Consider the following 21,233-nt stretch of genomic DNA (forward strand, 5'->3'; position numbering starts at 1 on the left):
AAATGACCAAATCTTTCATACATATCCCTCCTCATTTTAGGACAACATGTTTGAAACATTTGGCTTTCCATGTGTTTGGGATTACTCAGGCGTGTTAAACCCAGGCCGGCTTCTACATTTTGGGGTCTGTAGTTGCCTTTGTTCAACATAAGGAGAGAAGCTGTGCCAATGGAAGTCAAGAAAGCAATCATGAGGCTGAGAAACAACTAGTTTGGCTGTATGCTAAACTGCACTGTGTCACAGAAAAAGGAACAGTATCAAGCACATACAAATTAAAATCAACTCCAAAAACAGATGTCATTTTCTTTTTACATATGTACTCAAATATTTTGTATAGTTTTCTTAGCAATATGAATTCTAGATAAATATATTGATTATAGTTTATAAGACTGGCTGATACAGGACAGGGGTTGTTTTTGCACATGTGCAGATGTGCTTGTGCTCTCATCGTGTCCTTTCTGTTTGTGGGACATGGAATTCAACGGCTAATGATCGTTTACATAGATGCTACATCAGCTTAACATGTAGTTAATATGGAGCCGTTGTCTGAAATCTGTCCCATGAGCAGCCACACATCTGTTCTGTCCTCAATCATGTTTCAACCAGCAGAGCACAAAAATCACAAGAGAATAAAAGAGTTGATTAATATGCGCTTTATTCAGACATAACAATCTTTAAACTTCTTCGCGGATATTGAATTCTTCGACTCCACCTTGAGGAGTTCAAGAACACCTGGTAAAAATCACATGAATATACAGAGAACACCTAAAATATCAGAGGGGTGTGTATCATGTTGCATATTTGGTAGCCAAAAATCAAGGTATCCCTTATGTAGCTCAAAGTATTCCCAGAAGCATTATTCTCAGATTTGCACAAAGCAGCAGATCAAATAACTTTCTTTTTAATTCAATGGTTGGATGACAAAAAGCATTAAAATGACTTGACAGTCAAATAAGCAGGATGCAGCAAATATGAGCACAGAAGTGTAAGAAATACCAAACAAACAAACAAAAAAAAGCCATTCTTTACTCTTTACTGAGCCACCGTGATACAGAGATTGACATCATTTCCCGTAATGACAGAAAAGCTCCAACCCTTTAACATGGTTAGATCCTTTAACAATCCCACTAACATTGAAAAAAAAAAAAACCCCTGCAGACTCCACTGATGACCTCTGTAAGGTAGAGGCTCACTACTTCATACAGACTCCTGCTGAGATGTGACAGTAGGAGAAGCAGGAGGTTGCCTCACTTTTCAGAAGCGGCCTCGGGGGGGGCAGTCCCCTTGTTGTCATCAGGCTTCATGGCTGGGAACAGCAGCACCTCCTGTTCAAGAAAACGACCATCAGAATGACAGATGAACCCAGAGGAGACCACATCTGCGCCACTGACGTTCACAATTCATATTACATTTTAGTGTTTGCTTCTTTTTAAGCAACAGGAGAGAAAGTGATTCAAACTGTTCAACACAACTTCAGAGAATTCAGTTCCAACCTGATAGGCATTTGATGTCCCAAATATAAAGAGAGAAGATTTTTGAAAGAAAAGACTTTCACACAAATGTGATAATTCAGAGGTGGAGGTATGAATACTTCAACAAATTCATGATCAATAAATAAATGGAAACCCAACTAATTGTGTGGTTTACAAGATGAACATTAGCAGAAGCTATACAAGATGCAATGTTTGTTTTTCTATAACATTAGAGAAAATCATTCTATTTATAGTCTGCTTTCACAATGCAACACGGGTAGTGGTGATGCCTGGAAACCGTTGTAACTATGATCTCTGGGTGCAACAATGATGGTTTTTGGGCATTCCAATTTCAACCTGTATGCGTCCGATGCATCTAACAACTGCAATTTTTCCTTCATTTAACTGTCATTAGGCCCCGTTCTGTTGTCGTCTACCACCTCCTCAGTTTTAAGACCACATTGTTGTGGCATTTTATGTGCTGTGTTTTTGAAATAGACATGTCAAGTGGGTCTACATTGCACTTTATTTGAAAGAAGAAAAAAATACATTTTTTCTTTGTGTTTATTTGATCCTAACTATATTTTTAATATAGGGAGTAAGCGTGAATTAACTAGGAAATTTAAAAAAAAAATAAAATGTAATCGTTTGACGACAGACAGACAGAGTTTTCTATAAATGATCCGATCGCTTCTGCGTTTTCATTAATCACTAACCTATCTTTACGGACTGCTGCAGTAGCAACATGCATGTCAGTAACTGGCTAAGCTGGTTATGAAGCTTTTCACAGATTTCCATGCAGATTTTCCTATGCAAAATATTTGTGAGGAAAAACATTCTATGAGACAAATTTAACTTTGTTTTCTGAGTAGATCATCTCATTTGAGCAAACTACACTGAAAAATAAAGAGGTGGAGAGGGTCTGGAATCATTACTGTAAAAGAAGACACAATTACAATCGAAAACCAAGACGATACTAATTCAACCTAAGGTGAGGAGCGATAATGTCCCAGTAACTCTGCCTTCAACCATCTCGGCACACATGTATAATTTAGTTTTATTCCATACTGGTCAAATCGAAAATATAACTCCCAGTAACACCTTATATAAAGGACGTGTAGCAAAACCAAAGAGAAAAAAATGCACCTGCTTGGCTCATGTTTCAAACGACACCTTTACCTTGATGTTGTTGGAGTCGGTGAGGAACATGGTGAGGCGATCGATGCCCATCCCCCAGCCGGCAGTTGGGGGCAGACCATATTCCAGGGCCGTGCAGAAGGTCTCATCAATGAACATGGCTTCATCATCACCCTCAGCTTTGGCCTAAAAAGATCCCCCTCAGATCATTAACATGTAGTGATATAGGGCTCTAACAGTGCACATTTTTTGATAACGAACAATGTACCAAAGTAGTAAAGAAAAATATATAAAGCAGGCTGAAGCTCCGTGCACACCTTGGCTTGCTGCTCAAAGAGCTCCCTCTGTCTGATTGGATCATTCAACTCAGTGTAAGCGTTGCAGACTTCCTTTTTCATCACAAAGAGCTCAAAACGCTCTGTTAGGCCTTTCTGTGTTCTGTGCCTGTAAAAATAAGAGAAAGTGTCAGGATGAACCCGAGTGCTGCTATCTGAAACAAACATGTAGAAAAAGCAATACATTTCCCACCATTTTGCTAAGGGGCTCATGATCTGAGGGTGATCACAGATGAATGTTGGGTTGATGCACGTGACTTCTAGGAAATCTCCAACCAACTATGGAGGAAAGAATCAAGCCGTAAGCATTTCAAATTAGAGGCACGAGAAAAAGCAATTAAGTTCACAGTAGAAGATGTTTGTAAAAAGAGCACCTTGTCCAGGAGGCGGGCAGTGGTCCTGGGTGGTGAGCACTCAACTCCCTTTTGGGCGCACAACTCGTCAAAGAATTTACGCGTCTCTGAGGACAAAATTTTGACATACAGAACTACTGAAAGCCTCGTCACCGATATGATCAGAGCATGATAGGAAAAGAGACCGAACACAAAGTGCTAACATTTTCCTGAGGCAACCGTCTTCTCACCTGAAGTCAGTAGGTGCACACATGCAGATTCTTACCATCACTGTCGTAGCTGTCAGCAGGAGGGAATTTGACTCCCATAATTTTCTCCAGGTCATGCGTCATGCTCACTCTTTTGAACGGTGGAGTGAAGTCAATCTCATAGGCCTGTCCTTCCGGACCATCGGGGTGATAAGTCACCTTGTAACCCCCAGTGATGTGCTTCACCATCCCTGAAGCAAACAGGAAATCACTCAGTACAGTAACATGCACCGCTGAGTACATGTAAGTATTGCCGAATTCACTGCACAGACTTTGTCTTTAAGATAGTTGAATGGAGATTTTGTCACATGACCCCGCAGTTACAAAATTAGGATTTTATTAGAGCAGAGCGACTGACTGGAAATGCATCGACCATGAGTTCATTATCAGTCCCGATGGCCGGATTTCAGTCAGTTTCTGACACACTAAACCAAACGTCATTTTTTAATGGCCCTCCAAAATATGTCCGTAACGTATTTCATCCCTCCAGCACCAGACTTCAACACCGTCACTCTTATTTCTCCCTGTTCATTCTCTATGGCGACTCCAAACAAGTACATGTGTCGCTCCTTTTTTGGCCACTGGTAGGTTTTGGCGCTGCTGTGCAGCCTTTTTCAGAGACAGACTGGCCTATTTATCGAATGCTGCAAATGTAATAAAGCATAAACGCATTTTTGTCCTCTTATAGCCGCGGTATTTAGAATCCTATGCAGTCATAACATAACGTTCACACTGCTCTCACCTCAATATTGTGTGTCAAGAATAACAATAACTATCACACAGTACTGCACTAATCTCGAGGGAAATAATACTTAGTCTTCATGTGGCTTTTTTTAAATTTTTTTGTTTTTAAAGATTTTATTAGTCAGACTAAAATGTTTAAACATCTGGGTTTGGTCTGACCAACACACACACACACACACACACAAAAAAAAACCCCAGTCATTCACGATCATAAACAGGAAAGCTGAGCAAACACCTTCCTGGTGTTAACATAAAGTACTTTAAATCAACACAGTGCATCTTTGGAAATTTGACTGAAACTGTGTTTTCTCTTACCTGACAGTAGTTTCTCTGTGATATCCATCAAGTCGTGGTAGTCGGCATATGCCATATAGAATTCACAGGTGGTGAACTCTGGATTATGAGTGAGATCAATGCCTTCATTCCTGAACTGACGGCCAACCTCATACACTCTGTCCAATCCACCAACCACAAGCATCTGCGGGAAAGATGAATAGTTAGAGTAAAATACAATACTGGAAGGAAAAATAAGCAAAATTCACAGCCCATACTAAACAATTTTATAATCCATCTGAAAATCGTGGCTGTTCCTATGGAAAGCACGTTACCTTGTGGTAGAGCTCAGGGGCAATCCTCATGTACAGGTTCATATCCAGCTCATTGTGGTAAGTAACAAAAGGCCGGGCCACAGCTCCACCAGGGATAATGTTCATCATTGGTGTCTCTATCTAAAAGGCAGAAAAATACACATGATTCAGCGGTCTTAAATAAAGTTAAAAATTATTTATACAATCTGTAGTATGTATAAATTCTTAAAAAAGCACTTTTACACATAAGCTTATCTGATCAGCTGTGTGATGTGGGGAACTTCTTACCTCTAAAAATCCCATCTGGTCCAGGAAGTTGCGTAGGTATGCGATGATTTTGGTGCGTGTTATGAACTTTTGTCTCACATAGTCGTTGAGTATCAAATCCAAGTACCGCTGGCGGTATCGGGTTTCCTTTGGAAGGAAAAATTCTCAGTGGTTATTTCTGTTCTATCAATGGGGGTTTCTGTCTACTTCCCATCAACAGAGGCTATTGTGACCAAATCCACAGTAACGGTAACATCTCTGACACAAAGAAAAGCTTTGGGATTTCCTGTTTCTGTGGCAATGCAGACAATGCTTATTAACTTCACAAAATCTTAATCATATCTGAGTTTGAACTACAATCAAGGTTGTGCATTTTTGTCTGTAACTTTCTAGTCAGACCAGTTTAACTGGAATCCTCTCTCTATACTGATAACTCTCACTGAAAATAAGATAAATACAGGTCTTGTATAACATGACACCACAGACAGGGTTGCTACAGTTTCACTTTCAAATGTTGCAATATGTTCGTAAAGAAAAACAGATACGGGAAAGAAAAGAAATGTAATATCTGCAATAATTCTACACCAAGAATTTAGCGTCTATACAATACAATTCCAACATTACTGTTAAGTGGCTGTAAAGTACCAGTTAAGTAATAACAACACTACTTAAGATTTCTGCCTGTTAGACCTTAAAGCAAATCCCTGTTAAACCAGCAGTGCAATTTTCACATCAGTGATGATGTTTCATAAATAACTAGTCACTGCCCTAAATGTGCAACAAACGCTGAAAGTGAAGAGCCGATGCTTCTCATCTGAACTGCCAAATCTCACCCTCCAACTGTGAGATCTAAATTTCTAAATGGCTTTGTTTCTTTAAGAAAGAAATTCCTAAAAGTGCTAGACACCCCTAACAAACTCAATGTCTCCTCATGTGTTATGTAATTTAACTATTCTGATTTTATGTTTTTAGTCATATACTTATATGGTGTCTTTGAATTCTTTTGAAAAGCGCAATACAAATTAAATTCATTATTATTATTATTATGATGGGCTTTACCTTGTCTTTGAGTCCAAAGTGGAGGTGGGGCAACATGTGAAGACATGGCGACAGCAGGGTCATCTCAGTGGGAACGATGCTCAGTTCCCCTTTCTTTGTCTTCCCTGGGTTTCCGCGGACACCGATAATGTCACCACGGCGCAGTTTGTTGTTGATGGCCACAAAGGCGTCCTCCGACTTGTAGTTCCTGATGGGGTAAAACACAGAAATCAAGTCACTTCTCTCTGAAGTACTCACATGAGATAAAAATTCTGCATTAACATTCTGCATAACACCAAAATGTGATGATGATACATTCGGAATCTGTGATTGGATGATTATGTGTAATAGAAGTTTTGAGTTTTATTGTGCGATAGCGGAAGGAAAAAAAACAACAAACATGCTCTTTAGTTTTGGTTATGATTTCACACCTTGAGTTCGCCATAACTTGCAACTTGACGCCTTCACCTCGCAAGTCATAGAAAATAAGCTTGGCACCGGAAGCCCTCTTGGCATGGATGCGGCCTGTCAAATATACATCAAGTTAAAACAGAGGATCTGCTTCTGGATTGCTCTGGAATGAGATGATAGAAATAAGATCAAACTATTCCCGGTACCTGAGACATTGATAAGAACATCTGTAAGCTGGTCACCAGGCTGCAAATTATTGTATTTCTCAATGAAATCTGTAAGTGACAAGTCTACATGATACTTGTGTGGGTACGGATCCTCTGCCGTGCCCTTCAGTTCCTGGATGGCATGGGTGCGGATCTTGAAGTATTGCTATTGATAAGGAAACAGTTTATAGTTAAACAAGAAGACAATAAAAAAGGTTTAATGAGTAACAGGTAATGCTCATACAAAAAAATAAAATAAATAAAAAATCTCACGTTAGGGTCAAGAGTCTCGTCATCCAATCCAGAGGCATCTTGTGCTGCTTGATCATTGGAGTCTTTGTTTTGTTCAACCTGCTCTTTCACTTTTGCTTCCTTGTCGGCCGCCTTTTTCTCTGCTTTCATTCGCCTCTTCAGCTCACTAATGAAATAAGATGGGAATCTCAGATGCGTCACGGATCAAACATGAAGCTTTATCCGTTCATGACGAAAGCAAGTCAAATCTCGTGGATGTCCAAACCTTTTCAAAAAGTTTGACAACCGCATGCAAATATGTGCTCTCCCACAGAACCACACCTTACACTAAACTATACTGTGATGTCTGAAACACTGAAAAAATAAAAAAAACTAACAATAAGCAGACCACATGAAAATTATATATATATATATATATATATATAAAAAGGGGGGAGGGGGGGTCACATCTATTTGGATGACAAAAGGTTGGTTGTTTTTCACACAGGAATGAAAAAGCCACCAACCTTTTGTCACCTCTCCAACGAATCCCGTGAAACTGAGATGGGACTTCAGCTGTACATGGGGATGCATATTTTAACCACTGTCCCCTGACCGAAAAGGATTGGCACAGCTGCTGCCTGGCTGCCCTGACCAGACACAGCATGCTGAGCTACCACAGTCAGCAGACAACCCTGAGAAAAATAAGACATATATACAAGACAGTATAGAAAATGAAAGTCTGTCTTTGCCCACCAAAGCAAACTAAATGTAGTACAGGTGGCGTGATTCTTGCGAGTCAAGGTTGCCAAGATAACAGTAAAACAAGTCCGAGACGTAAAAAACAAACAAATAAAAAAAAAGTTGACTAGGTAGCAGAAAATAATATGAAAATAGCTTTACATTCCTTGTTAGCAAGAAGCGTTGCAAAATATAAAGCGAAAGAAACCGCGGTGAGCGCAATTTTATGCATTTTTGCCAACGCCCTTAAATGGATAAAACGTATAAGGCAAGCTGGGCTGGTGAAAAAGAGCTACAATTTGTAAATTATCCATTAAACTGAATAAAGAAGCCCCACGATTACATGTTGACTGCATCAGTCGCAGACATTTCGAAAAATTGCATTTTGGCTCTTGTAGTTTTACATGTTGCCAAAATGCATAGACGCGAACGGTTTCGTATTATATTTTGAACTACAACTTCCAGAGTCATAAACAAGCTTTCTGGGAAGTGTAGGCTTCTGGCAAGCCTCCATATGGGACCTACACATCGCTTTCGTTCCGATGCTATGCGTAGCCAAATTGAATACGTTGTTCTTGTAAAAAGAGCAACAAGTCTGAAGAAAGGTCCACAGCATATGAAACAGATTAAAGTTAATAACCAAAATAGGAAATGAACGTGCTCACTTTTTGCTGAGTTTGTCTCCTTCCACTGCTGTCACGTCTGCCATGTTCTTGATATTGCGCTCAGAAAGGGCGACGTGAGTGTGCGCCGCTATTAAAGAAAGGTTGATGGTGCGTTGGAGGACTGTCGGAAACAAGAGCACGGTCACTGGCCAAGGTTAACGGGGAATTTTAAAAAAACGTTACGACCGATTACATATCAGGTGTAAGCATAGTAGGAAACTCGATTTACACTCTAAGTGTAAGCAATAAAGTATCTTCCCTGTTACAACAGCTTCAAATTTACTCGAGCGAACAGATTTTTTTTTTAATTTAAACTGAAGGCCTCGGTTTTTCTGTGTCAGCCAGCCACTACTTAAAATTATACCAAAACATTTTGTAGATTAACTTTTATTATTTGTTTGATAGATATACCTTAAAATGAACAACTATTTTTTGTGAATTAAGGTAACAACAGTATGAGCACACAATTATGATTACAATTATTAGCCATTACAGAAACCCTTGAGGAAACATCGATTTTCTTTGCCAACCTGCACAGCCAAACTTAGTTAAAAGTGTACTCATCTGGATATAAAATTATCCAGTTTGTCCTCATGGTCAAAAGCCATTATCCCTGAAGAGACAGACTGGCGGGCCAAGGCCAGCAGCGCTTTAAATGTTAAGCTCCGCTTCACAGTTGTTTCCAAACGCATCCTTAACTTTGAAGGAGCAGAGAAACACCCAAGTGACCACAAACTGGCACATAACGCAGGGCTAATTCACAGATATTCACCTGCGTGTAATTTTCAACAGATGACCTGTGGAACTTTTTTGCACATTTTACAATTACTTGAGATATTTATAGTGAAAACGTTCTGAGAGGCAGACATGCTGCCCTGGCTGCACAGTACCAGACTGAGACAAAGACTAGCTGAGCCGAAACAGTATGCGCGCCTTTCTCTTTCGTTCTGACCAGACTGCCTGATAGATATAATCTGATCTGATAGTGTTTCAAGGAGTGTTCATTATCTGGCCACATTCTGCAAACATGACTAAAGAATTTAAAATATGGACACATAATGCATAGTTCTAAATGTCATTTATTCAACACACATTTTAAAAAAATCAACAATTCAAGAAGAGTCTTATAGAGAATCAGACAATGTGCATTCTTGAATACTGTGTTTTCAACAACAACAAAATAAATTTAATTAAAATAAAACAATATAGCTATATATAATATTCTAAGGTCTGAGACACATTTACTGCTCCATGGAATACATTTTGTCTCATTCGTGTCTCTAAAATTTAGCACGTGTTTTGGCTCCCAAGAGGAAACTAGCATGCGTTTTTCAACAATTGGGCCACAAAGGGGGGCGACTGTTCCATAGCTACTTGACCCAATATTCCGCTCAACTCAGCTTTAGAGCTTTTCAAGTATTTAAATTTCTGGTATTTGAATTTCCAGAACAAAAAAAATTATACTTATGAAAGTATAAAATACTTATGAAGAAATAAACCTGAGAATGAAAGAGGACAAGATTAACAACACTAATAAAAACAACATGCAAATAACAGTGAGATATAAACATATAAAAAGACACAATGCAAACATAGGAGATAACAAGTAATAGACTGAAAGTTCAGCGAATTAAAGAATTCAAAGAGATACGTTTAAACATAGTCTTCAAGGCCAAAAGTACATCTGAATCTGAAGAATGTCTGAATCTTGTACTTTTAAGTACAGTTTGACTCGCAACTTAACATTAATGTTGGAATTATATTATATAGACACCAATGTCTAGTAGAATTATTGCAGATATTTTATGACATTTCTTTTCTTTCCCGTATCTGTTTTTCTTATTGCAACATATTGCAACATATTGCAACATTTGAAAGTGAAACTGTAGCAACCCTGTCTGTAGTGTCATGTTATACAAGACCTGTATTTATCTTATTTTCAGTGAGAGTTATCAATATAGAGGGAGGATTCCAGTTAAACTGGTATTACCTGAAAGTTAGGTTATCTTTCACAGATGAAAACACACATTAATTTCCTACCAGACAAAAATAACCCTACAGAAATACTTTTTAGAACTAATTGTAGTTCAAACTCAACACTGCAATTAAGATTTTTGTGATGTTGATAAATTTTGTTTGCATTGCCACAGAAACAGGAAATTCCAAAGCTTTTCAGTGTGTAAGAGAAGTTATTGTGACTGTGGATTTGGTCACAATAGCCTCTGTTGATGGGAAGTAGACAGAATATAGATATAGGTCATATAGATAATATAGAGGGAAGGTTCCAGTTAAACTGTGGTCTGAATTTTGCGTCCTGTGAGCCAGTTCCACAGGAGAAGAACCTTAAAACTAAGTAGCTCTGGCTATTGGTCTTGGATATTTTGTGAATAACAAGCAGACCAGTATGTGTGAGTGTCCACATCAACGTGGGTAGATATGGAACAATTAGATCTTTTAAGTATTACGGAGCGCTTCGTATGTGATAACAGGAATCATAAATTCTATTCTTAATTAGACTAACGTAGAGAGGTTAAAATAGGATAAATGTGATCTTTCTAGGTGGCACCAGTCAGTATTCTGGCTACAGCATTTTGGATTCTTAAGGAATTTCATCGACACACAGTTAAAATGTCATTACAGTAATCCAGCCTAGATTTGATGAAGGCGTGGACCAGCTTTTCAGCATCACTTTGAGAGTGGATGCCTTTGGTTTTCGAGATATTCTGCATATTAAAGATGGCCACTTTAGAGACTTGTGAAAAATGTGACTTTACAGACAAATCCCGGTCAAAAGGGACTACAAAGTTTTATCAAAATAGTATTGTAAGCCAGGCTAAGAACATCCAGGATAACTGTAGGTTCAGAAAGTGAATCTCTATATTTATTTGGCCAAAAATAATTATCTTAACTTTGTCAGAACTCAAAAGTAGAAAAATTGCAGATCACCCTGTCTTGAGACAAGCCTGTAAGCTTAGAGACCGATTGCTTTTCTCAGGTTTAATTGATAAGTAGAGCTGAATGTCATCAGCATAACAACGAATTTGCAGGTAATTTTTCCTGATTTTATTGCCTAAAAGAAGCATGTACAGAGAGAACAGAACTGGTCCTCGTACCAGGACCCTGTGGAACACCTTAACACACTCTGGTAAGTGCAGAGGACACAGTAACTACTTATAAAAACTGAAATCTCTCAGATAAGCTTGCCTTTAACCAGCCTAAAGCAGTACTGTTGATCCCAATGTTATCTTCAAGTCTTTGTTGTAAGGTGTTCTGGTTGAGGGTGTCAAAAGCAGCACTGAGATTAAACAGGACCAACACAGAGGCAATAAGGAGGTCATCTGTGACTATAACTGGTGCTGTTTTAGTGTTATGGTGGACTCTAAATCTGGACTGAAACTCTGCAAATGGAAAATGAAGATTAGATATGCATTCACTTTCAGTAAAGTCAAAGTTAGAGGAAAAGTTTATGAGTGTGATCTTTTAGAAGAAATTCTTCTAAATGGGCAGTAAAATGTTTATCAGTGAAGTAAACATAGCACCTTTCAGGAAGGGAGTGTTGGCACGGCAACAACTTAAACTAATAATGTGACAATGCGCATCTTCCTCTCAAAGCACAGCTTACAAAAGAAAAAAAAAATCATGAAGCAAAACTCAACCAAGACCTAAAATAAATGACTTTAATTATAGATTGCAGCAGGTTTACAGAATTGTAATTGCAAGACAATAAAGTATCCCAACAAAAGGCAAATATACATAGATTTCTTTTCCCCCCTAGAATGATTATCTGACAGGTGTTCAAAAAGAAAAAGGCAAATTTCCCCTCTTTTGAGTGTTTACTTAGAAGAGTGGTTGACCTGGTTAGAAGTGAATCCATTTTTAGTGATTTAGATTTTTTTTGTAGTCTGCGATTCCGAAATGACAAATCTCATGTTCACCAATTTTACTGATTTGACAAGGCTAAAAAACATGATATGCTGTCAACTCTGATGCCCTGAGAGAAATCAGAAGGAAGGGGGAACCGTTGCATCAGTGAACATTCAGCCCGACTACAGTGTCCTCCACATAAACCAAATAAGCCAAATGGGGATCCAGCGAGCAAACGAAAACAAAAAAAACACGTCTTTGATCATTGTTGAAAGGAGAAATTTGCTTTTTAACTAAAAGGAATAACATAGTTTATGCTGCACCCAAAGCACGGGAACATTTATCAACAAGCAACATAAATAATAGAAAGAATCTCTATTTTGGTTTCTCCTTTATGGTGAAAATAAGAGAGGCTATATAGAAAAATATATATTCAAAAAGATCTACTTTTAAAGTATATTAGCTGCATAGCAGTTTCAGAGAAAATTGGTCTGCATCTATGTTGAATATCATAAATGCGATGGATACTTAAGTACAAACAAGTTAGATGCATCACAGAAATTGCACAACACATTTATCCACCACAGCCACATTCACCTGGTTACCAATGTCGAGCACTTGGAGCTCACTTGAAGTGATTATGGCTTAAAACATTCTAGGTGATGAGGGCTGGCGATCGCTGGTGATCGCTGATGGTTTTTTCACAAGCAACAATGGTGATTCATCAATCCAGCTGCTCCTACAGTATCTCCTCAGGGCACATGTACAATCTCTACAAGTGTCTCAAGCAACGTTTTAGGAAAAATGTAACCGTCTGGACACCTGTGACTCAGCTTGTTGGTATTAAATTAACAGTGAAAGTTGAAAGAAAAACCCACATCTTGGTCAATTGCAATGAACAGACAGAGATAAATATCTGAGAACTTCTACAAAATCTCCTTCTTTTCCATACATTTAGTAATGACCGTCATATCACAGTCATACATCTCGGATCTCCAGCTACAGTGTAAATACACAAATGAGGAAACAGTAATTTCAAAAAAGTAATAACCTCCCCAGTATGTGCATCAAAAAAAACAAAAACATTCTGGATCTAAGAAAGACCTTTACATCCACGATGTTGAATCACATTGAGCACTGTATTCGTTGTAAAAAATACTGAAATTTGTTGCTCTGACAGTGTGGCGCCAATTTGTCCTGTTGTTAACCATTTTTGTCAGAAAAGGACTTCAACAAGCCTAGAACATACACATGATATGTACATTAAGGTGGAATGTCTCAAGGACTTTCTGTGCATAATAATTCATGTTATAGTGTCTGAAATATATTACTCTTCTTTAAAAGGGACCTCCACCAACATCTCAGGAGATGGCTAACCCTTTTTTTTCTTTCTCCCCCACCTGAACAAAAATATCCCCAAGCTTAGCATCAGCTGCAAGAACTGTGGAGCCATCTGTGAACATCTTTGGGCTCTTCGGATAAAAGGCACTCAGAAGACTTTTGGGAAATGTACAATCGGTGTCCTTGTCAGTGAGTCAAAGAGCAAAAGACTGACACTTTTATTCACACCAAACAAAGAGTAAATTAACAGCCTTGTAGCAATGAGTCAGTAAACACTGATGTAACTGAACCTGTTCTAAAAGTTCTCAGCCGCAACCAGATTTGATGGAACAAAAATGTAAACGTGATACATTTTTTAATTATTTTTTTTCTTACACAGAGGCTGCCTCCTCACCGAATGTGCGTCTCCATGGCGACCCCAGCGCAGGGGCCTCCCAGGTGGAAGGGGGGGGGGGTTAAAGAATAAGCAGGTAAAAGGAGCCAAATCCCATTGTTCCATCCATCCATTTTCTATACCTGCTTAATCCAACTGTAGGGTCGCGGGGGGGGCTGGAGCCTATCTCAGCCGTCGTTGGGCGAGAGGCGGGGTACACCCTGGACAGCTCACCAATCCATCACAGGGCCACACAGAGACAAACGACCACACACACTCACTCCTCGGGCCAATTTAGAGACACCAATTAACCTAACGTGCATGTTTTTTTTAAATGGTGAGAGGAAGCCGGAGTACCCGGAGAGAACCCACGCATACACGGGGAGAACAAGCAAACTCCACAAAGAAAGGTCCAGCCGGTAATCGAACCTGGAACCCTCTCGCTGTGAGGCGATAGTGCTAACCACCACACCACCGTGTAGCACCAAATCACATTGTTGTCATCAGTAAAATTGGAAACACAAATAGGATTGTGGGAAACAATTTCAACAACAAACAAAAAAATAAATTAGACATGTTTCTTGGAAAGAGGCATAGCTATTACACTGATAAAAATGTTACACACACATATATATATATATATATATATGGAAATAATAGTTCTTCTATTTCACAAGTTGAAGAAAGCCAGTCTCAGTGGGTTATCTCCAAAGTTTAGGTTTCCTTCAGGAGTAGGGTCCCTTTAAATACCACGCAAACTGCTCGCACGCACACAATCCATCATTCCACAAATCATGACGGTCAAATTTACAGAATCTCCATCATAAACGAACAGCTGTTTTTGATTTTAAAGTGAATACAAAATGTAACGGTGTTCAGGTTTTTATAACAAACTGTACACAGAAAACAAGACAACAAAGAGACAAAAAGGAAAAATAAACTGAGCTCATTTCTGTTACCGTCAGAGACCAGCCCCTTGTTCGTGCAGACACTTGCAGTAAAAGTACACGTGAAAAACGCGTTGTTTCGCTTAAAAAAGAAAAAAAAAGAAAGAAAAAAAGAGATGGAAAAGTGTGACAGCGAGACACAACATCAAACAATAAATTTAGCATTTTCAGGAGGAAGAAAACATCTATGCAGCTCCTCGGATCAGTAAAAAGAAAAGAAATGTCCACGAGCCATAAAACTGGCCTGTTTTCCGGATCTATATAAAGCAAGATTCGAGTCAAACTTTGGTCCTGAGGCCGCCGGCCGCCTGCAGACAAGGACATCGAGTCTGTAAAACTTAAAACTTGTAAAAACAGCTCTATCCTGCATGTTAATACCGTAACCTGGACGAGATGTACATTTGTAGTCAACAAACTTTTGCTTCTCCATAACATTCACTAAACCCACCGCCTTTATAAAAACTGGTGAGTTGGGCTCTTTTCCAGCTGGTTTGAGAAAACGATCCCAGTTCATGCGTGCCTGACGCAGAGCCAAGTCACCAAAACGACACTAAAACGCTTAATGATCTAACTCCCCTGGAACGATAATGATGCTCAGGGTTACTCAGGGTTTTTAGAAATTAATAGTGGCAACACAGACAACAATTTCTGAGCCGTCGTAAAAATGTTTTAGTTTCTTCTCTGTAAACAAAGAGGTGGGTGAAAATGGGGTTAAAAAAAAAGAAGAAAAAAAAAAGCACCAATCTAAACACGACTGCGCCGTACCCTCGATCAGAAGTATTGTCAAAAAAGTGCGGCGCGAAACGCTTATTTTACAGCCAGATTATCCTGAAAATGTGTTTGCTGACCTACGTCCTGAAATCTGTTCACTGTGGTGGAGATGGCGAGATATTTGATATTGATGAACATGTTTCTCTGCTGCACTGTTGCACCATTTTTCTAGAGGTAATACTGTACCTTCATGAGACTATTTTTACCCGGCTAGTGCAGAATGCAAAATATAATATATATTAGTTCTGTAAGTTACTAAACAAATATATAATACACCTACTGAGCTTCTACATAAGATCCTTAACGGGGCCAAAGTTGCTTTTTGTGGAGACATCGAGACTGAATTTTACTATTATTACCAGATGCAAAACAGCTGCTTCAGCATCAAAATAATCAACTTAACATATTATTGTGATGTGTTGGTTTACCGTTCTTTTCTACGTCTTTTTTTTCTACTTCTCTTTTCTTCATTTCTACTGTTCCTCTGCTTCTCTTTTCTCTGCTTCCAGCCTACTTTCAACACACTTTCTGCATCATCTCCACGGCTGCAACCTTCCATTTCAACCATACATACCACACTCCATCCAAACCTTCCTGTTTTACTGTACGCTCCGTCTTTCATGCACCAAATGAAAACAGAAAGAAAGAAAAAGAACAAAACAAAACAATAAGATAAATATAGATTTTAAAAAAAAGGGGGAGCACAATTCATGGAAAGCAATAAAACATTTTGGAGGCCAATTTAGAAAACACTACAAGAACTGGAAGATACCACAGACAAAATCACTGGAAACCTACTTACAGTCAAAAAGAAGTTCGACGAGATATAAGACTGATAAGTTCATAGTCTTTCGGGAGAGAAAGCGAAAGAAAAGGGTCGATTTCCACTTCTCCGATCAGACTCGCCTGGAGTCCGTCTCTATTATCATGTGAGTTTAAACAACAGGGAGTTATTCAGTCAATAAGTTACATTGAGATGTTCGATTTTCTTGGCCAGCCTGCACAGCCAATCTTAGTTCAAAGTGTACTTATCTGGATATAAAATGATCCAGTTTGTCCTCATGGTCAAAAGTCATTACGCCTGAAGAGACTGGCGGGCCAAGGCCAGCAGCGCTTTAAATGTTAAGCTCCGCTTCACAGTTCTTTCCAAACGCATCCTTAACTTTGAAGGAATAGAGAAACATCGAGTGACCACAAACAGGCACATAAAGCAGGGCTAATTCACAGATATTCACCTGCGTGTAATTTTCAACAGATGACCTTTGGAAACTTTTTGTCCATTTTACAATGATTTGAGATGTTCAGTGAACCTGTAGGAAGGTCAGTATGAGCGTGTTAAGTTGCTGCCCGACTCCTGCAGGCTGACCAGCAGGTCATCAATCTTCTCCATGTTCTGAGAGGCAGACATGTTGCCCTGCACGGTACCAGACTGAGACATGGACTGGCTGAGCAGGGACTGGATGCACGCCTCACTTTCTCTTGCGTTCTGACCAGACTGGCTGATAGCTATAATCTGATCTGATAGCGTGTTCCCAGGAGCGTTCATCATCTGGCCACATTCTGCAAAAATAGACCAGAAAACAGAAACGTGAGTTTGCAAACAATGTTTGTTGAGTCTTAATTGAAATGTGGTTAAACTAAAGGTCACTGGACAATAAAGGTGGGATTAAAGTAAAAATAAATCATACTAAAATATACATATACTGCTCCAGTTGACTTGTTACATGGTGATTAGATACAAAGCAATGCTAACTGTTTACAGCAGCCGACATTTAGGCCACCGGACTAGAATATTTGCTCATTTCAGTTTGTTTCACTTTCCATTTACTCATGAAGAATAGCTAGCTCTTCAGTTGCTAAAAGCATCTTTTTCCTATATCTGGGAACAACTCTAATAAGGGAAATGAGACAGATATTAAAGCTCTGGGCTGTCAAACCAACACAATAAGCCAAAGGTTCTCTAATGCAGTTGAGCTGAGGGTTGAGTGATAGTTGCAGGTTGTCACCTTTCACTGTTTAACTAAAAATACTGATTGCAGCTCGCGGGCACTTCTTATCCTGTTATTTTAACAGTTTCAACAGGTGTGTATCTGAGGAGCAAATTCCTTACCGTTCTGCATACCAAAGATGAACAGGCCAGGTTGCTGAGGCTGGTTGGGCTGACTGATGTTCCCACTCACAGCGTTCTGAAACAACGTTCCCGACTGTTGGACAGGGGACGAGGTGGTTGTCTGGAGGTTTGACACGCCATTCTGTGAGGCAAACATGGCCGACTGTGCAAGCTCCTGGGCAGCCATTCCCCCCTGCAGAGAGGCCATATTGGACTGGGGCATGAAGAGGCCCACAGGCTGTTCCTGTCGGTTGTTGGTGGTGCCACCTAACTGCATGTGTTGCTGCTCCTGAAACATGACTTGTTGCTGTGGATCAGTGGGATTCCCTATAGCCATAGGCTCAGGCCGATTTTGCTGATTTACTGCAACCACGCTGGCTTGGGAAAAGAGTAGAGAGGGGTTTTGGGGCTCTTGTGAAACTAGACTGCTGCTGGTTAGGGGAGGCATTTGACCTTGGCTGGTGAAAAGCAGGTTGGAAGCCTGGGGTTGTGTGGACAAATTGTTGCTACAAAATAGCAGGCCAGGCTGCTGTTGCTGCTGCTGGCCTGGAGAGAGTGTACTTGGAGATGAATGTGGGGATATGGTCTGAAACAGGGACGCCTGTTGGACTTGCTGTGTGTGGGTCTGAGGCTGGGAGGGCTGTTGCTGCTCCATGGGGCTTCTTTGCTGGATGGGGGACATCTGGGCCTGGGGCTGAAATACTGATTGTTGTTCCGGTTGTGCAGATTGCAGAGCACTAAGGAAGGCCAGCTGCTGTTGCTGCTGCTGCTGCTGTTGTTGAGAACCACTAGTTGAAAGCTGAGTTGGCAGGGAAGGCTGTGGGAGGAAAAGTCCAGGAGTTGAGGGCTGTTGCTCTGGAGATGGTAGCACTGTCATGGTGTTTTGGAAAAGAGCAGCCTGTACCTGCTCCTGGGAGGCTTTTTGAAACAGAGCCCCCTGTGGATCTTGTGTTTCAGCCAAAGGGCTGGGACTGTGGAAAATAGGTGGTGAAGAATGAGTGGGCGTCTGCTGCAGGAAGTTGGTCTGCATAGAACAAAGTTCATTTGCCTGCTGGAACAGAGCTGCTTGTTGCTGCTGCTGATTCTGCTGCTGCTGCTGTTGGTCCTGCTGGAACAGTGTTCCCTGGTTTGTCACCACCCCTTGTGGTGAGCCTTGATGCTCTGCATTCTTACCCTGGGAGGCCTCCTGGAATATGCCACATTGCATCTGAATCTGTGACTGAAAAAGCTGCTGCTGTAAATTCTCCAAAACCTGCTGCTGTTGCTGCTGGATTTGCTGCTGCTGTTGCTGCTGTTGAAGCTGTTGCTGCTGGATTTGCTGCTGTTGCTGCTGCTGTTGTTGTTGTAGCTGTTGCTGCTGGATTTGCTGCTGCTGCTGTTGTTGTTGTTGAATTTGCTGATTTTGGATCTGTTGTTGGTGCTGGATGTGTTGCTGCTGCTGTTTGGCTATGGAGTTGTCAGACTGAAGTGGTAAGTTACAGAATCCTTTCGCTTTGAGTTGTCTCACTGCCTCCTCCAGCTGGGCTACTTCATCTGGAGGGAAAAGCGATAGGTGCGGCTGGTTCTGCTGGGATCCAGCGGAACTGCTGCCTGGCCTCTCCTGCCTGAGACTGTCTCTGGGCTCTAAGAGGAACTGCTGCGTTCCTTGCGGGAGCATGGAGTCTGCAGGCAAAGAGAACGAGCTTCCAACAGAAATGTCCTGCTTCTGGATGGTACTTAAAGGCTCACTGTTGGTAAAAGCAGCAGCCTGGCCTTTGTCAGGATCACCTGCAGCCTGCGACAGGTTATTGCTGAATGCTGCTGTCATATCTGAGTTCTGCTGGGTCGAACACAGGTCACCAGTCTGATGGAGACACATGAAACAAAAGACAAAACGTGACCCTCTCCTCAGAACAATCTAGTAGACAGTGAGTTATATTTGACCAAATTCCAATGTAATTGGCTAAATTCCAACTAAAGTGAGTATCACATAGATCAATATTTTACCTTAAATACGCCAGAGGATTGAAGGTTGCTTGTCACCTCCATCGGAGTAACATCCTCTCTTTTTACCAAAGGCAACATTGAAGGCATCAAGGCACTATCTACAACTGTAAGGGTAAGAGCAAGGGTCATTCAAGTTACTTTTTCATTTGCTCGAATTCTCCAGTGCGTTAACGACATAAGCAAACAAACAGCTATTCAAATAGGAGGCAAAAGGTCTTTACGGTGACTCCTGCACAAAGTCAACTTCTAAAAGTATTTTCCTTCTAAAATACATAAAACATTTATAGATGTCTGTACCAGTTAAAAGAAGAGAGGAAACAAACCTTTAATTTGCTCATCAAAAGAGCAAGTCTTCACTGGAGATGGCATCTCTTTCTTCACAGGGACATCGTTTTTCACTACAAAATTGTGTCCACAAAGCATGAAAATAAATGCAAATCTTCAGCGTAATACCCATTTTATTAAAAGTAGCTACATGTGGTATAAAATACTGTAAATACAACTGTTCCTTGTTTCATTAGTCACACATTTAAATTTTTCACTCAGAAGAAAGCAGCAATGAATGACAGCTCCTTATGAGGATTCTTCTCTTAAGACAGTTTAAGTGCTTCACGATTTAAAGCCATTCACTGCCAACACATGCTCTGATTCAAGTGAGCTGTAGGTGGCAGTGTTGACAAACAGTGACATTAGAGCTAAGAGGAGTTTCTCAGTATAAAGACACAAAACGGTATTCAAGCTCTTATTCCTCTAGTACAAACAAAAAGTGTCAAATGAAAAGCTGAACATTACACGATATCTGAACAAGATTTTTATGGTGATCTTCCCATTAGCTGAGACAGAAAACTACTCAAACCAACCTGGATCTGGAGTGTAGGTAAATGTTTGAACATCGTGGGACCTCCCAGCGTTCGTCACCACATAGATCCCCACACACACAGCAGAGGTGATGGCTTGGTTCTGGTATGGGGGCGCCTTCACGATCAGGTGGTTCTTATAGACAATAGAATAAAATAACACATGAGGAGATAAAATTCAATAAAATCATATATTACAAATGAAGTCAGAGTGCATTCAACACCAAGTCTACCTAAACTAATGGATCTGAGGAAAACTGCAAGTCAGCACAACGAGTTGATGTGAAATGAAAAAGGAAACGGACAAAACTACTTGTGCTCATTTCCGTGACTGCAGACTGGGGCAAAATGAATGTGGAGTTTGTTTATGGTGAACTCTGTTGATGGCTGAAGCTTGAGTATGACACCGGTTACCTTTTTGTCTGTGCAATGTTACCAAAATCTTAATAAATATTTAGTTTTTCAAATATTATCATAAGAAGGATAAAAAGAAAGGAAAAGCCACCCACACGGAGCGTAACCAAGAAATTAGTTGATAAAAGATCACCA

The 21,233-nt window shown here is 40.1% G+C and overlaps 2 protein-coding genes across 6 annotated transcripts in view; both read right to left on the minus strand.

The window, feature by feature from the left end:
* Positions 1-638: 638 nt before the first annotated feature.
* kars1 (lysyl-tRNA synthetase 1) lies at positions 639-8,539 on the minus strand. Of its 2 annotated transcripts, XM_072380577.1 has the most exons (15): positions 8,436-8,509; positions 7,557-7,724; positions 7,072-7,216; positions 6,799-6,964; positions 6,613-6,706; positions 6,203-6,389; positions 5,165-5,290; positions 4,898-5,017; positions 4,605-4,767; positions 3,563-3,736; positions 3,319-3,404; positions 3,138-3,223; positions 2,927-3,053; positions 2,652-2,795; positions 639-1,325 (listed from the first exon to the last, which is right to left on the minus strand). In XM_072380577.1, exons 2-15 carry the CDS (start codon positions 7,694-7,696, stop codon positions 1,248-1,250), a joined length of 1,836 nt encoding a protein of 611 aa, XP_072236678.1. In that variant the 5' UTR covers positions 7,697-7,724; positions 8,436-8,509; the 3' UTR covers positions 639-1,247. The 2 variants fall into 2 exon arrangements, with proteins under 2 accessions (XP_072236678.1, XP_072236679.1); XM_072380578.1 differs by lacking the exon at positions 7,557-7,724 and having other exon boundaries at positions 8,436-8,539.
* A 3,559-nt stretch (positions 8,540-12,098) lies between these two features.
* The window catches only part of nfat5b (nuclear factor of activated T cells 5b), a 34,411-nt gene continuing 25,276 nt past the window's right edge, over positions 12,099-21,233 (minus strand). For 3 of the 4 annotated variants that reach the window (XM_072380581.1, XM_072380579.1, XM_072380582.1), the window contains 5 exons: positions 20,688-20,820; positions 20,151-20,225; positions 19,828-19,931; positions 17,842-19,684; positions 12,099-17,291 (listed from right to left, as the gene is read on the minus strand). In XM_072380581.1, the coding sequence (XP_072236682.1) occupies positions 17,053-17,291; positions 17,842-19,684; positions 19,828-19,931; positions 20,151-20,225; positions 20,688-20,820 (2,394 nt within the window). In that variant the 3' untranslated portion in view covers positions 12,099-17,052. The remainder of the gene's footprint in view (positions 17,292-17,841; positions 19,685-19,827; positions 19,932-20,150; positions 20,226-20,687; positions 20,821-21,233) is intronic. The other variant, XM_072380580.1, reaches the window with a different exon arrangement.

This window comes from Leuresthes tenuis, unplaced genomic scaffold (assembly GCF_036924035.1).
Source record: "Leuresthes tenuis unplaced genomic scaffold, fLeuTen1.0.hap1 SCAF_2, whole genome shotgun sequence".
Taxonomy (NCBI): domain Eukaryota; kingdom Metazoa; phylum Chordata; class Actinopteri; order Atheriniformes; family Atherinopsidae; genus Leuresthes; species Leuresthes tenuis.